The 15681-nt window shown below is 39.7% G+C and overlaps 1 protein-coding gene across 1 annotated transcript in view; it reads right to left on the bottom strand.

Annotated features, from left to right (window-relative positions):
• Positions 1–15047, bottom strand: part of pde11a (phosphodiesterase 11a) — a 45308-nt gene extending 30261 nt beyond the window's left edge. The window contains exons 1-3 of the mRNA XM_074659231.1: positions 13696–15047; positions 11266–11424; positions 253–342 (exon numbers count right to left, since the gene is read on the bottom strand). Of these exons, the coding sequence (XP_074515332.1) occupies positions 253–342; positions 11266–11424; positions 13696–14511 (1065 nt within the window). The 5' untranslated portion in view covers positions 14512–15047. The remainder of the gene's footprint in view (positions 1–252; positions 343–11265; positions 11425–13695) is intronic.
• Between the last annotated feature and the right edge of the window lie 634 nt (positions 15048–15681).

The following is a 15681-nucleotide window of genomic DNA, read 5'->3' as shown; positions in this document are numbered from 1 at the left end:
ATGTGTGACATGAATTAGTGCATCTGTTAACATTCCCTAGGCGATTTAGATCATGGACCAGGCCCCAGTCTGTACAGGCCCATCCCCCACCACTACAGATCCAGAGACCATGCAGGGGCTGCATGCTGCTCTGTGATCCCCACTGCAGTGGCAGCGAGTGGGCCGCTGCTGATCAATACTCCGCCTCAATGTCAGCATCAGGGGGGAGGAAGTAATGCTGATCCCAGGGATGGGAGGGTTTATTGTCCTTACCCGACTCCTGTCATACTCCTTCCTTGAGGCGCCGAAGAGTTGGGCATTGGTGATGGCAATACCACAGAAAGGCAGGTACATCTGCAGCACCTGTGGACATATTGAACAGAAAAACAGGGTTGTACCAAACATGGTCCCCGATGCCACAAAATGACTGCTAATATAAACATACATTTCTTTTGAGCTGCCCATAAAGTTTTTTTTCAAATATCTTTAAAGGTACAATCAGTGGGCTTCCTCTGTATCTGAAAAGTGAAGCCAATGAGGAAGTGCCTTAAACTTGCATTCTCTCTAATAGCCAGCAGGGGGCGACTCCTCTGGTTGCAAAAAGAAGTCTGATTGTATAGAAGTCTATGAGAAAATGACCCTACTTCTCACTTGATTTATTACCTCATTAAACATTGTAAACATGAGTTTATGGTCTCAATCACTAGTTTCAAGTCTTCTTCAATACAGCATGATGTTCATTTAGTAAATTATGGTCCCATTTAGAGTCAAATAGACCATAAAGCAGGGGATGCTTTAGGGTGTGGCTACCTTGTTAATGACAGGTCGCTGCCATGGCGTTGTCCGGTATGGGAGTTGTATGTGTTTTCGTCTTACAACTTTAACCCTTTCACAGTGTGTTTTCAGTTCATGAAGGTTATTATAACCTTTTTGGTCGCGTTCGGTTGTACTTAGCTCCACCCTCTTGTGTCTCATACTGGTTGCAAAAAAACAAGATGGCAATGGCCAAAATGCCAAACTCGAGGCTTCAAAAGAAGCAGTCCACAAACCAATGGCTGACGTCACGGTGACTACGTCCACTTGTTATTTACAGTCTATGAGTACAATGTGGTCACCACTTTGACTGTCAATACACTCAGTACTGCCTATGGTTTCACTGTACTCCACTCATCTACAGGTGGCACTACTGCGCATAGAAGCATAGAAATGAGCTAATTAAAGGCAGTGAAGAAGAAGAAGACTGGTGGCTGGTAATCAATGTAGGATTTAAAAAAAAAAATCTGCTTTTCAAATATTTTATGAGGAAGGAAATGCATTCAATACATTTGTTAGAGCTCAAGGATACACACAAAGTGCTTTGGAGAGAAACACTGACTGTAAACACCGACAGAGAAACCCAGCAGGGCATCTTTAATGTTGTAGCCAATTTTAGAACCAGCTATAAAATTAAAGCTATTTGTAAAAGAAAGCAAATGAAAAGAAAAAGTGAGTAATATTTTCATCTGAGAAAAACTTTCGAATTGGAACAAATAAGAAATGGCCTTTCATCGACATCATTACTTGCTAGGACAAATAAATCAATCCAACTGACATTTTACCATTTGACTGAATAGTCTGACTTACTGTGCCTCGGGCTGAAAACATAAATACCTTATTTCATTCATATTTTTCTCCCCATAAATAATGCAATCACTTGATGTGGCCTAATGACTTTATTTAATATGTATCCCGAAATCAAATCAACGTCTTACTAGTTTGGAATTGTACTACATTTCTTTTTTTAACCTCACCGCTGTTGATTCATAATGAAAACCACTACGCAGCACGCAGAGACGTGCTGTTCAGACAGCTGTGATGTGAAAACGGGTTGAATTCTATACGACTAACAATTAGCCTTATCTGAGAGACACTCGGCCCTGTAACATGGAATCAATAGAATTTAGGTTGTGTGCTTCCTTACTCTGCCTCTTTGTTTAGTTATCTATCTTTAGCATCTGGCTGCTGTGTAAACAACACAACCGGTACAACAAACCCACTAATATTTACCAGCCTTCAGCGCGACCTGAGGGTAGGGACGCTACAACAATACATGAATGGGAAGTTACTCAGCTGTGGCCGCTGATACAGGGATATATCGCTTTCACCTTTTAGAAAAGATAATGCATCAGTTACTCATCAGCCACAAATGAACATGTACAGAACAGAATCCTATAGCGCTGTGTTGATATCTGGGAAGCTTGTGCCTACTCAAAAGATATTTTCTAGGTAGTCCACAAGTTGAGTTAGGGACCCCATGTGGAGCGACGTCACATGCAGTTGGATATTCAGGAAATTAATAGAGTAATATTGGGTATTTATTTGTTTGATATGCTTTAGTAAAATATATAAAACATGTTTTTAAAATATATTAATATTCCAGTACAATACATTTGGAGCTTCTTCAGTGCTCTTACAATTCATCACATGACAATTTGACATCTCTAATTGCTGGGGTCATGATAATTAGAGACCTAAAAATGGCAACGCAGGCTGGAAAAGGTTGAGAAACCCTGCACTAATTGCTATAATTTCTCTTTACAATTAAACAGCTCTCCTGGATTAGCTATATAGCTTTAATTTCTCAATCTATAGTTCATATTTGGTAGTATGGCCATGTGAATCTAAAGAACATGACTCTAGCAAGAATGGATTGTTTATACTAAAGAGAGACTCAAGAATGAGGGAAAAGTGTACATGTTTATACATATAAATCAGGCTACAAATCCTCATCTGCCAGATCTTATCAAGAGCACTTGAAACATACAAGCTTTTCTGTTGAATGTATGTGTGTTTGACTGGTTTTACAGTTTTGTTTTGTGTTGTTTGTTATATTTTTGGAGGACCACAAAGTGGTCAATTGTTGTGTTTTTATCCTCACTGATTGTTCAGAGTTATAGCCAGTGGGCTACCTCCGAGGTCTGAGAAGTGAAGCCAATGCGAAAGTGCCTTAAACTTGCATTCTTTCTAACAGCCAGCAGGGGGCGACTCCTCTGGTTGCAAAAAGAAGTCAGATTGTATAGAAGTCTATGAGAAAATGAGCCTAATTCTCACTTGATTTATTACCTCAGTAAACATTGTAAACATGAGTTTATGGTCTCAATCACTAGTTTTAAGTCTTCTTCAATACAGCATGATGTTCATTTAGTAAATTATGGTCCCATTTAGAGTCAATTAGTGAATAAAGAAGGGTATGCTTTAGGGCGTGGCTACCTAGTGATTGACAGGTCGCTACCACTGGTCTGGGAGTTGTCCGTGTTTTCGTCTTACAACTTTACCCTTTCACAGTGTGTTTTCAGTTCATGAGTTAATTATTGCAAAAAAAAACAAATGCCGAACTCGAAGCTTCAAAACGTCAGTCCACGAACCAATGGGTGACGTCACGGTGACTATGTCCACTTCTTATATACAGTCTATGGTTATAGTGTTGTGTTTTTTTAATCATCAAATAAATTAAATCAAACAATACTATAATAAAAAAATGTAATTCTCCTGCTCTGGCATGTCGCCCTGATGTGCATATTATGATACTCTTTATGCTAAATGCAAATTAAATCACCAAATTAAGAACAATTCTAATCATGACGCGATATGAAATATTACTCTGTCATGCTAATGAGTACATTAACTTCATGCACTTCATTCAGTCATTATACATAATCAAGCACCTCGCGCAATTGTTTTCAGACACGGAAAACAGATGATGCCGAGCAAATAAGCTCATACATAATGCTATTTCAGCCGTCCTATGGAATTCTCTAATAATGATCTTCCAGAAAGGCGGAGGCCATCAATAGTCGCAGCAGGAGCAGATTCATTAGCGAGCAGGACTTCAGGGATCTGGCTATGGATCTACAGGCAAACCCAGGAAAAGCACTGCTCTCTCTAATTACATTCTGTCAGGCAGGCCATTATACAAGGTTGCATTACAAACAAGACGTTTTTGCCTAGAGACCTGTGGACTGACCAGTAAAGAGTGGTTTAATAACGAAACTAACTGGCCAAGGCCTCGGGGACAGTCGGTTCCTCTAACCTCAATGACTTACGCTTCCACAACTGGAATTTCATATGAGGCAAGCCAAGGGAAATTACAACACATTCTTTCTTTCCACTTTCCTCTCTCCATAACAACTACTAGTTGCTGTGTTCACTTTGCATGTGTGGTAAGGTGAAGCCATTGCTGTTTTGCCAATAATTGTACTCAGGAATAAAAAATGAAGCTCTCCATTTTCTCTGATCTCATATGGGACTCCCTAGCTTCTGTCAGCAAAGCGCATAGCAGTTTTGCAAATACACTTAGCAATGATTGCTTCTTTTGAAGGTGATATCAAATATTTATGCAACAGGAATCTACACTCCAATACATTTTACAAAGCAAGTCACTGTTATATTATTAGCTGCATAAATAGTAAAATGAATACCATGTAATAAAAGACACTTCATGTTTCTGTTTACTCCCTTTATGACACCATAGGATTTACAAAGTAAAATTTCATACAACCATATTTAGCAGTTGAAATATGCTGAACTGACTGGCTGTAATTTATGACACTAATATAACACAGCTAATAAACACTGTACCACACCGCGAGTGCTGCTCAATAACTATTATCCATAAATAATTAAAGTGATCTACACATAGCTGCTACATGGAAAAACACCCGGAGCAAAGTGAGGTCACAACAACTCAGCAGCGGTTGTTGCATCAGTGCAGTAACATCAAGACAGATCAAGTCTTTAACACTCATTGCTCCTCAGATGAATATTCTTGTTTCCATTATAAATGCGTGAAAAACTAGATATGAAACATTTCTAACAGTCACTCCTTTTAGGTTTTCTCGTACTTTGTAAACAAGTTCATACAAAAGCTAAAAAGAAATCTTTCTTTTAAAAGATGAACTGTACAGTAGTCTTCAAATTCAGTATAATCTAAATGGGTGCATTTTAAAATAACAGTACAATGTCACAAAGCAACACAGATCAGCACTCAGAGCTACGCAAATAGTTTAATTTCAGTAATCTAATTGTTTTTATCAGACTCTGGGATGGTTGACTTAAAGCATCAGCGGTACCCGATTAACATAATAAGTACTGCCACCACGTTTGGCAGTGATACAAGGTTGTTTACACCCCCAATTTCGCGTCTGAGAAAATTTGCGTAATCAAATGGCATCAATGATTAAGAATTACGTAACGAATGAATTTACTAATCAACAGTTGAGCGTAGTGTCACCGTGCTTATTGCGACAGTTAGGGGCTTATTTGCAAGTTAAAGACGTGGAAATTGAATCAATGAGGGAAACTTTGTGTCCCACTCAGAAATTTGAGCAGCTAAATGTGGTCTGTGTCAGATATAAAGACAGAGATTGGTTTAATTAATAATAGTTTTATGAAGGCTGGATAAAAACAATAGTTGCATTAAACTGTAAACTGTGTTAATTTTGTAAATAGAATCTTGAATATTTATGTATATATCTCCTCAACAATTACGCTATTTGACTTGAGTATGTTTCTTTCTTGACTTATTTTGTCTCTGCATTGGATTTCCTGTATTTCTTTTTGTATTAATTGTTTCCTTTATATTTCCAAAGTGGGATTAATTAAATTGCAGTGAACTAAACTGAGCTAAACTGTAGAATTCCCTTGCTGCTGTATTTTTGTTAAGACTGTGTTTTGAAAGTCTCCATCTTCCAGAAATTGTGACTACCCTTGAAGGCCACAGCAAACTGCAAAATACTAAAATCTCCATTGAGAAAAAAGAAAATCACTTGCACTGTTTGTTGAATGGTTACAGACCTTACCCCTTATAATGATCATTGCTTCAAGCCCAAACTGGCAGTAATTACTCTGATTTTCTGCAAGGAACTGCTCAGTGGGCAGCGAGCCACAGTCACAGCCGTTACATTATAGAGTAGTGGCACAAATCAAACCAGGTTATTGAGGCTCACGTGATCACTGATCTGGTGTTATACTATTTTACTATACGGCCATCTTTCAGGTGTACACAAAGAAAGGAAAGTACATTTCAGTCGATTTCATTTAGATTTCATTTACAAAGAGGTAGAAACCAGTCAATACTGGATTTTTGCAGCTGCTACCATTAAAAGTAAAATAAATAAAATCATACTTAGTATCGTATCTTATTCTTTTCTTATTAGGCTTTCATTCAGAGACAAAGGCAGGGACTAACTTCACAATCACACCCAGCTCTTGCCTTTTGGTTGATTTGAAAGTTGAACTCAGATGTGGATTTAGTTTTTTACAACACAGTTGGGATCAGATCTAAGTGGGTCAAAGTTTGGTGTTTTCATGTTAGGAGTTGAAATGGTTTGTACCTTTGTGTAACGATCAGTGTTTGAATCATTGCATTTTTTAGTCTTCACTTTAAACTTCCTGAAAATGCTCTTTCATTATACAGTTACACTGTCACACATTTTATCTGTTGGACCCACATACTTTTGTTGATTCAAATTACCAAACATCCATGCTATCCTATATGCAGACTAATGGCTCTAATGAAGACAACCAATAACCATCATCTGCCAAATGTCTGTCCATGTCTGCTTTTGTTCTGTATCGGTTTGTGTTTACTTGTCGTGAGAGTTGTCCATTCAGATATCACAATTTGTTGCAGTAGGTGTGAATAAGGGCTGCAACTAACGAATATTTTCATTGTCGATTATTTGCTCGATTGATTGATTAGCTGTTTGGTCTATAAAATGTCAGGAAATGGTGAAAAATGTCAGTTTCCCAAAGCCCAAGATGACGTCCTCATGTCTTGTTTTGTCCACGACTCAAAGATATTCAGTTTACTGTCATAGAGGAGCAAAGAAATTTGATTTATGATTTTTTTCTTAAAGAATTACCCAAACGAATTAATCGATTATCAAAATCGTTGGCGATTCATTTAATAGTTGACAACTAATCGATTAATAGTTGCAACTCTAGTGTGAACATCCTGCTTTGGCATCCCCCAGGGCGCAGTTTTAGGTCATTGTATTTTTTCATGTTGAAACAAAATGCCCTCTTTATCGCTTTACAAATGAAAAATGACTGTTGCATCGGACTGCAAATAACCCAAGTAAAACTATGCAGTTAAAATGTTTACTGGTTGAGCACTTGCTCCAAATCAAGGAACCCAAATTGTCATAAAAGCACCCCTTTAATTTCTTAAAACAGGGCAATAGCAAAAGAAAAGGACAACAGACAAGCAGTCAATACTGAGGTTGAGACTCACTTAGCCAGCTTAGAGTTCAATTCAAGCCATTATCTTGCAAAACCTTCATATTGCAAATGTCGTTGCCATTGTCCTCTTTATTATTTTCTCTTGATTTAAGTGGATTTTCGTGACATTTTGCTGTTATATAAAGAACTATGTAAGGAACCAATTTGGTACGATGCGCTGTATAAATCCGATTTGATCTGATATCCTGCAGGAACGTATTAAAAACATGTGGCTCGGAGCAGAAATTGTGTTCTCTCTTCTTTAGCTCTAAATTTACATTGGGACAATTGTGTTAAAGTGGTTATTAGAGTATTGCTTGGAGGCAATTTGATGGGGAGTTTGGCAGCCAGAGGGAACACAGCGGTGAGGTGAGAATGCTATTTGACAATCGACTCACACAGATGTTCAACTATATTGGCAAATGGAACCTACATGGGGGGGACTCACATTTTATTAAGAGAAAATTCATGAAAATGTCTACCTGAATAAAAAAAATGTATAAAAAGACATGCAAAGTGAAAGAAAAGCGAAATCAAGATAATGACGCAAGATGTCGAGATAGCAAGATGAGGTCAGCTTATACACTTCAATTAAGTCAATATTCCAGAAGATAATGAGACAATACAATTATTCATGTGATGAACCATTATCCAAGCCCCCCCAAAGGACTCCCATCCTGCAGCGTATCAACACAACACAATTAAGGCAGCGTGGAATTTAAAACCAGCCATATAATATGTTTAAATATCTTCAGTACATAGAGAACAAGATTTGTTGTAATAAAGCCACACTAAAGTCTCTAATGACGTCTGCTATTATCTCATGCTTTGAAAAGTGTGATACATTTTCTTATTACAAGGTCTCCCATAAAAGCAGAGCTGCAGCTGTGCTGTGCTGTGCAGGGAGCTTACTGTGTTCTCTGACGCCAGCATTGCATTTCATTACTAATTCAGCTGTAGCCATCCCGAGCATTAGTGTGACGTTAATGCAATGTGAAGCGAACTCAAAACATCAGAAAGAAAAAAAGGAATTCCTAATCTGCATCTATTATGAACAAAGGATGTAATTTTGACAATAGAGTTAAAGCAAGGGAGAAAAACATATAAATAAAAAAAACTATAGTCCATTGCAGTGGAAATCTAACCCTAAAACAAAAGCACAGCGAGCTCTGTGCTTTCATGTTTCATCTCTTCTCCCCTTTAGGGGCTCGCAGCTGCAATAAGAGAACAAGTCAGTGTGTCGGCTTGTCACCGCCTTTCTGTTACATCTATTCATGTGTGCTGATGGACTGAACACGTGCTCCTCGTGCCTCTCTGACGGTGGTAATAAGCCAAATAAACATTCATTCAGAAACCGAAGATCTATCTGGATCAGTGCGAGTGTGTGAGATGGAACACCCCACCTACTGCTTTGACATATTATACTTGTATATTATATTCATTCACTAACATTTGTGTCTTTGTGTTTATTGCAGCTGCCAACTTGACTGATCTCTTAACAGACTGAGCTGATCCACAATGGCACAGCAGTCATCTAAGAGCAAGCTTCACTCCTCTTGGATCATACGTCTGATCGAAAACAGAATATCTGTGGACAGCTCATCAACGTCTCTCCATTTCTATCCTGTACACACAGGTACACGACACACATTCACACCTGGAAGTACAAGTCTGATCTGTTGGCCATTGAGCAGCTCCACTGGAACAGTCAAAACAAGACAAAAAATCGCATAAGTGGTGAAATCTAATTGAAAGACACTCTGGCTGTCCCACTAAGCATAAAAGTAAAGCGCTAACCAATTGGAGATTCTGAACAGCTTATATAAAGCTGTTATTCTTGGTGACACTACAACAGGGCCCTGGCCCTTTGGAAGATACTGCCTCGGGAAAAATGTGGATGCTGAGAGACAAGCTATGACCTAGCTAGAAATTGAGCGCTGAGACTCGGACTCGGGGCAAATATGCTACACGTCAGACTGAGCTGGAGGAATTCTTCAAATAATAAATGTTAGTTTTACATTCAGCTTGGACACAGAAACAAACAGATAAAGTGCAAACATCACCTGCTGTTTATCAGACAACAGATATGCAGTGCTTGTCAAATATAAAGAAAGGATGCCAGAGGAAAAGACAGATGTAAAAGTAGTTCAGCAATTCAAATAACAAAGTAGAAACAAAATGAAAAAGTCAGTCTGAGCATCAGGCCACAAAAGGGTTCCCCTAACCGACAAATCGCCCAAAATGAATGAAATGTCCCATAGCATGTTCAATGCTGGCAGGTAACAATCCTCTTTTTACTTCAGAAAATCCATCTTGTTTTATCTGCTATTATAAACTCGTGAGAATAACAACATTGACAGCAATCAAAAATGACATCACTACAGCCCTGCTATGCTTGTGTACCACTAACACCACATAACAGTATTTGCCTTTAAAAAAACTGAGTAACATCCCTGAAATGCCACACATGAATCATGAAGCCCGTGAGCATTTTACTTCAGGCCTATTCTTTCCTCTACACTAGATTTCACAACAATAACAAGACTGAGTCTGAAGCCATGCTAGCAGCTCGGCTAACATGACAACATGCTTACAATGACAATGTTAAAGAGGACCTATTAGATTTATTATTAGGTGCATACATGTATTTTGGGTTTCTACTAAAATATGTTTACATGCTTTAATGTTCAAAAAAAGCTTTACTTTTCTCGTACCGGCTGAGCTGCAGCACCTCTTTTCACCCTTTGTCTGAAACGCTCTGTTTGAGCTGGGGGAGAGTAACTCCCTTTAGCGTGGACTTTGGACTCTATAATTTTGCAGACCTTTTAGATGCACAAAACATGTATAATTATATATTATATAACACACTAAAGGAAAGGGAAAAAGCACAAAAGCATAATAGGTTAACATGCTTATGGTTAGCAGGTAATGTTTACCATGCTCACAGTCTTACTGAAGGGTTAGTTAGCATGCTAATATTTGCTAGTTATGCTGATAGGAATGTCATTTACCGAAATTTATTTTGTAGGTATTTGTTCATAAACCAAAATATTGGACAACTTGAAATCTGATGATGGCACTTGAGGAAAAGTCAGGGTATCACTAAAGTTATTATGTCATCCAGTGGGGAAACTTAATGTCTTCAGCCACCCAATTTAATTGCAATTCATCCAACAGTCGCTGAAACATTTTAATTTGAACAAAAAATTTCAAGCCAGTCAGAGGATCATCGAAGTGATTAGGATACATCTCTGGGAACCATGAATGTCTGTATCAAATTGTGTGCTAATCAATGAGGTACATTTCACTGGATAACTGAAAACAGACATTTTACATGAACCCCAAAAAGTCCTTGTGGTGGCGCTAGAGGAAAAGTCACAGGATCAAGAGTCCGAACGATGATGTCTGCACAAAATGTTCTTGCTCTGTGGACCAACCTACCACCATTGTTATCCCTAGTGCCCTGTTGCAAATTGAGACCAAACTACAGTATTACCATAAAACCATGTGGCAATATGGTTATTGATTTCTTCAAATGAATCACTAGTATGTAAGCATTATAAAGGTGTGATTTCATCCATATTAATTTACCCCAATATATGAACACAAAAACCATCAGACTAACAGGATATACAATTGCTGAGCTAAATTACCAAACCAATGTGACTTACTGCCCCTTAAGTAGCAATTCTATTTATACACAAATTAGAAATGAACTGAGACTGCCTCAAATATTATTTTTAGCTGTTTGATAAAGTCGATTGATTCAGACAAACAAAAACTCTGTGGGTTTTTGGAAGTCTACCTTTTACATGTGCAGAAAACACATTGTATACCCAAGGACAGAGATGATAATGACTAGTTGTAAGTCAAGATAACGTATTGGAATAAAAAAAATAAAAAACCAACACAATCATCTTGATATATTCTGCACATGCCAAGCAAGCAGTGGGACTCGTATTGATAGCTAGATAGATTATGATAGCACCCAGCACTTATACTCGCATAATATAATAATGAAATTACCTTTTCATCATCTTCAGTGAAGAGCTCTCCACTTGAAGTCTTGTTGATGGCCTGAGCAACTCCAATGATCTCTCCATCACTGTTGCGAATGGGCATGCACAAGAGTGACTTGGTTTTGTACCCTGTCAGCTTGTCAATTTCATCACTGAAGCGACGGTCCTGTAATCCATAGGGACAGCGCAAAATTACGACACTGTAAGCACTTTTTGAAAAATAAAAATGCAGTTTTCCTCTTTATACTCTCAGATGACGGTCCAGTAAAATGTACAACTCATGACTCCTACTGTAAACAAAAAAGTCTACAATAAAGGCAATATGATAGACAAATGTCTGACTTGAAGAAGTGATGCTCAGCTGTTTATGGACATTAAAGAGGACCTATTAAGCTTATTTTCAGGATTTGCATACTTGTATTTGACCTGATTGGTCAGCTGGCCCAATGTTGTGATTGGTCAACCGAACCAAACTCTTCGGACTCTGCTCCAGCTCCGCTTTAACGAGATTAGTTTGAGGGCGTGCAAAACTAGCCGCTATTCAAATGTGTTACTTGGTGACATCGCCAAGTTACAGAAGAAAAGGCAGCACTTCAAGCGAGGCGTTTCAGGCTGTTCGGGAGTAGTGTTTCTGAGGGAGAGAGTAACTCCCTTTGGCATGGAAGTTGGGCTTTGTAACTTTGCAGACCTTTTACATGCACAAAAAAACTATATAACCAGCCCAATCGCACAGCAGTTCGTGAAAATCACTTTGTATGTAATTCACATAATTGTGAACCGGGAAGTATAAAGAGCGGCGAACACTGCGTAGGGGTGAATGGGTGGGAAATCCAAAAGACTTTCGGCCAGGAGACCGGTGTTCGTGTCCCGTGTGAAAGTCAAAGTTGATTTATTTGCCACGTAACCTAAGTTACGGCACTTTCAGAGTTATTTTAACCCAAACCACAATCTTTTTCTAAAGCTAACTAAGTAGTTTTTGTCACGGAACTTCCGTACTTAAGTTACGGCACCTAACTAAGTAGTTTTGTTGCCTAGGCCTACGCAAATCGATCCTTTCCTAAACCTAACTAAGTCGTTTTATTTTGAAAAGACTGGAGCATAAATTGACACGTGTCACGTGTTGTTGAAAGTCGTGCTGAGCGTCACGAAAAAAAAAGTGAAATTCGTGTCTCTGTACTATGTACACTAATCAAATAGATTTAATTTCATGATGATTTCTCAACCTGCCGTGAGACTGTTAATATAACACACTGAAGGAAAAGGAAAAGCACAAAAGCATAATAGGTCCTCTTTAAAGCAATACATCTCTTCATTTCTGTTACTCATTTCTACTGTGAACTGTTGGCCTACCAAGAACAGGACTTCTTAGACTTTTTTTCACTGACAAAAAGCCACTGGCATCATGAAGCTATATTTGCTGCTGCAGCTTTAATGTAATCTGATATTGTCTTGCTTTCTTAAAATTCAAGAAGTGGAGTTTGCAAAAACAGTAGGGAGAGAATGATACCTCTCCTTTTATTGCCTTATTGTTATTACTCAGTGATGTTTTTGTGAATCTGTGGTTTGACACAAGCTTTGTCCAGTTGGTGTTGGTTTCCATGCTCTCAGCTCTGTTACACATTTTTGATTGACGCTCAATTAAAGAGACTGTTTGTAACTTTTTACACGTATAAATCTACCAGGTTGATGTTCCATGCGCACTCGCATATGCGCGCTCGCGTGTGGCTGCGCTGTTCAGACCGCTCCTTTGCCTGCTTGTCTTCACTCACACAACGCGCGCGTTCTTGCTCCACCTCACGTTCATGCGCGCTCACTACACACTGCAGAAGAGTTAGTTTAGCTCTGAGAATATCTCGTGAATGTACAGTTGACATTTGTGCAGAAATAACTCCTCCAGACCAACAGAGGTTTCCCGTGTCTTGTGAAGTGACGGAGCTTCGCAGCAAGAAACGTTATTGTCTCCGACAGGGTGTCTTCCCTGTTCACTCCGGCCGCGGTCGGAGACGGTAACGTTACTCGCTGCTTCAGCCCCGGAGGCTGAAGCAGCGGGGCTGAAGCAGGAAAAGCCAACACTAGGATCAGCATTGATTCATGGAGAGACCTTCGTCTGGTCAGCTAACATTACTGCCAAGCAGGTGAAATATAGAGTGATATTGTGGTTTTAGCTGACGTGTGTTGCCTCACTGTTTTGAGCGATGCTCGTTCGTGTCTATGTAGAGCGAGCAAGCGCGAGCCCGACGCTGACTTTCGTTGACTTAACGGCCACAGGTGTCGCTGTTAACAAGCATTTCTGAAAGTTACAAACAGTCCCTTTAACTGTATCAGATAAAATGAAAGTAAATAATCTGTCTCCCTGTCCGGAGTCTCTCTCTCTCTCTCTTTTTCTGTGACTCATGCACAAATGCACACACATGCATGCCCAAAGAGGAGCAGGCACCTGATAAGCGTCAGAAATGTTCACAGTCTCTCCATGTTCGGCCACGTATCCAATGATCCCTTTGCCCCACGGCACTTGAACTTCATCTGAATTTATTGAGGGTAAAACTGTGGTGCCTGCGTGCACATCAAAGAATTTGGACACTAATGTCTGCTTGTTGCCAGTCCCCTCCACTAAGAACAAGGAGCACCGGTCTGCATCCACCATAATGCAAACAAACACAAGGATTTTGTAGCTGAGACTCGTTAGATCCAAGTCATTGGAGATGTCTTTTACAAGCTCCAGGAAGAACTCTCTCTCGTTGTGCTCTTTGAGGTAATATTTGAAATCCACTGCTGTGGACGGGTACTGTGGGATGTTGACTCTGGACTCCAGCAGCGCGCTCAGGATGTGCGCAGTGGTCGGAGGCAAGGAGCTGGCTTTCCTCAGCAGGGCTCTCCTCCTCATGCTGGTCAGGGGCTCCTGGGCACGGGAGTTAACGTGCTCGTCGTACGTCCTGTTCACATTGAAGGCTTTGGATCTGGCGAAAGTTTTGCGCAGCTCCTTCTGCGAGACTCTCCGTTGCAGACCGTCACTTTTGCTCGCCCAGCTGAGCTTGTTGCACGACGCGTTGTTGCTCTTCTCCACACTCAGCTCGGCTGCAGGAGCTGGAGCAGCCACAGCCACTGCTGCAGGACTTTTGCTCGCCTTGTGATTCTTGAGCCATTTCTCCACCATGCTATAATTCCCCTTTCTGTTCAGGTAGTCCTCGAACAACTCGGGATGCGAGTCCAGAAAACTTTCCACGTCCGAGAACACCACACTTGGCATTGCCATGTCTGTTCTGCAGATGTTTCCTCCTCAGTGAACCAAATCCATGAAGAAATGTCATCTATGAGGCTTTTTACAGAGAGTTAAAAGTAGAGAATCATTTATAACTTCCACTGTGCGTTACTCTGGCTGCATATCCAGTTTCCAATTCCGAGAGGAGAAGGATGGAGACTCCCTTTTACGCACCAGCATATTCCTCTCCATCATCATCTCCACATCATTTAAGATCATTAAAAAGCAGATCCAAGCAAAAAGGAAATTGAGGCTATATCACGGACACTAGAAATCTCACAGAGAGCCACTATACCGAGCATCACCGTCGTTATGGGTCTTCTTGTGTGCAAGATGACGCTGGCTGTGGTTGGCTCGGTCCTGCTGACGCGCGCTTCGTCACGCAGACAGGAGCTCGAGCAGTCAGCCCCTCTGGCCATCTGAACCGCGTGTCCTCCTTTAGAGAGGCGCTCCTCCATGAGTATGATGATGATGATGGTGGTGCTGATGCTGAGGATGATGATATGTATAGGGTAAATTCATCATCTTCTCATCATGTGATGCATATTGCAAATGCAGAGTAAAGATGTAAAAGAAATGGTGGATTAGTGTAGTGGATGGTTTGCTCATTGATAAACTTTCAGCAATAATTCAGTGCTCCACTAGATTTATCAATCAATCAAAATGTATTTGTATAGCCCTTTACAATAACCAAAAGGTACCCAAAGTGCTTTACATTAACATCAAGAAATAACAGGAATAAAACATAACATATCATAAAAAGCACAGGGAAAATGTCACTAGGCTACGAGGTATTAAAAGCCAATCTAAATAAAAAAGTCTTGAGCTTGGATTTAAAAAGTACTAAGTCAGTGACAGTTCATATATCAGGGGGTATTTATAAGGTTTCTTTTTTTTTTATATTGTGTTATAAAGTGATTACAAAACAAGTGAAGACATGTGCAGGGACATATATAAAAAAAGACCAAAATATATTATACAGAGAAAGACAAATAACAAAATACAAAAACAACACAAGGGGATAAAAGCAGGTTGAAGAATGTGTGTGATGTGGATAATGGGTGTGTGTTTGGCATTGAACGAGGCTAGATGGTCATATATGACATATATCTACTCGTAAAAACACATATACTGTACACATGCACACATATCTACACACACACA

Source organism: Sebastes fasciatus, chromosome 14 (assembly GCF_043250625.1).
Source record: "Sebastes fasciatus isolate fSebFas1 chromosome 14, fSebFas1.pri, whole genome shotgun sequence".
NCBI classification, from domain to species: Eukaryota; Metazoa; Chordata; class Actinopteri; order Perciformes; family Sebastidae; genus Sebastes; species Sebastes fasciatus.
Note: the sequence above shows the minus strand (reverse complement) of the source record. Positions and strands in the feature narration are given on the sequence as shown.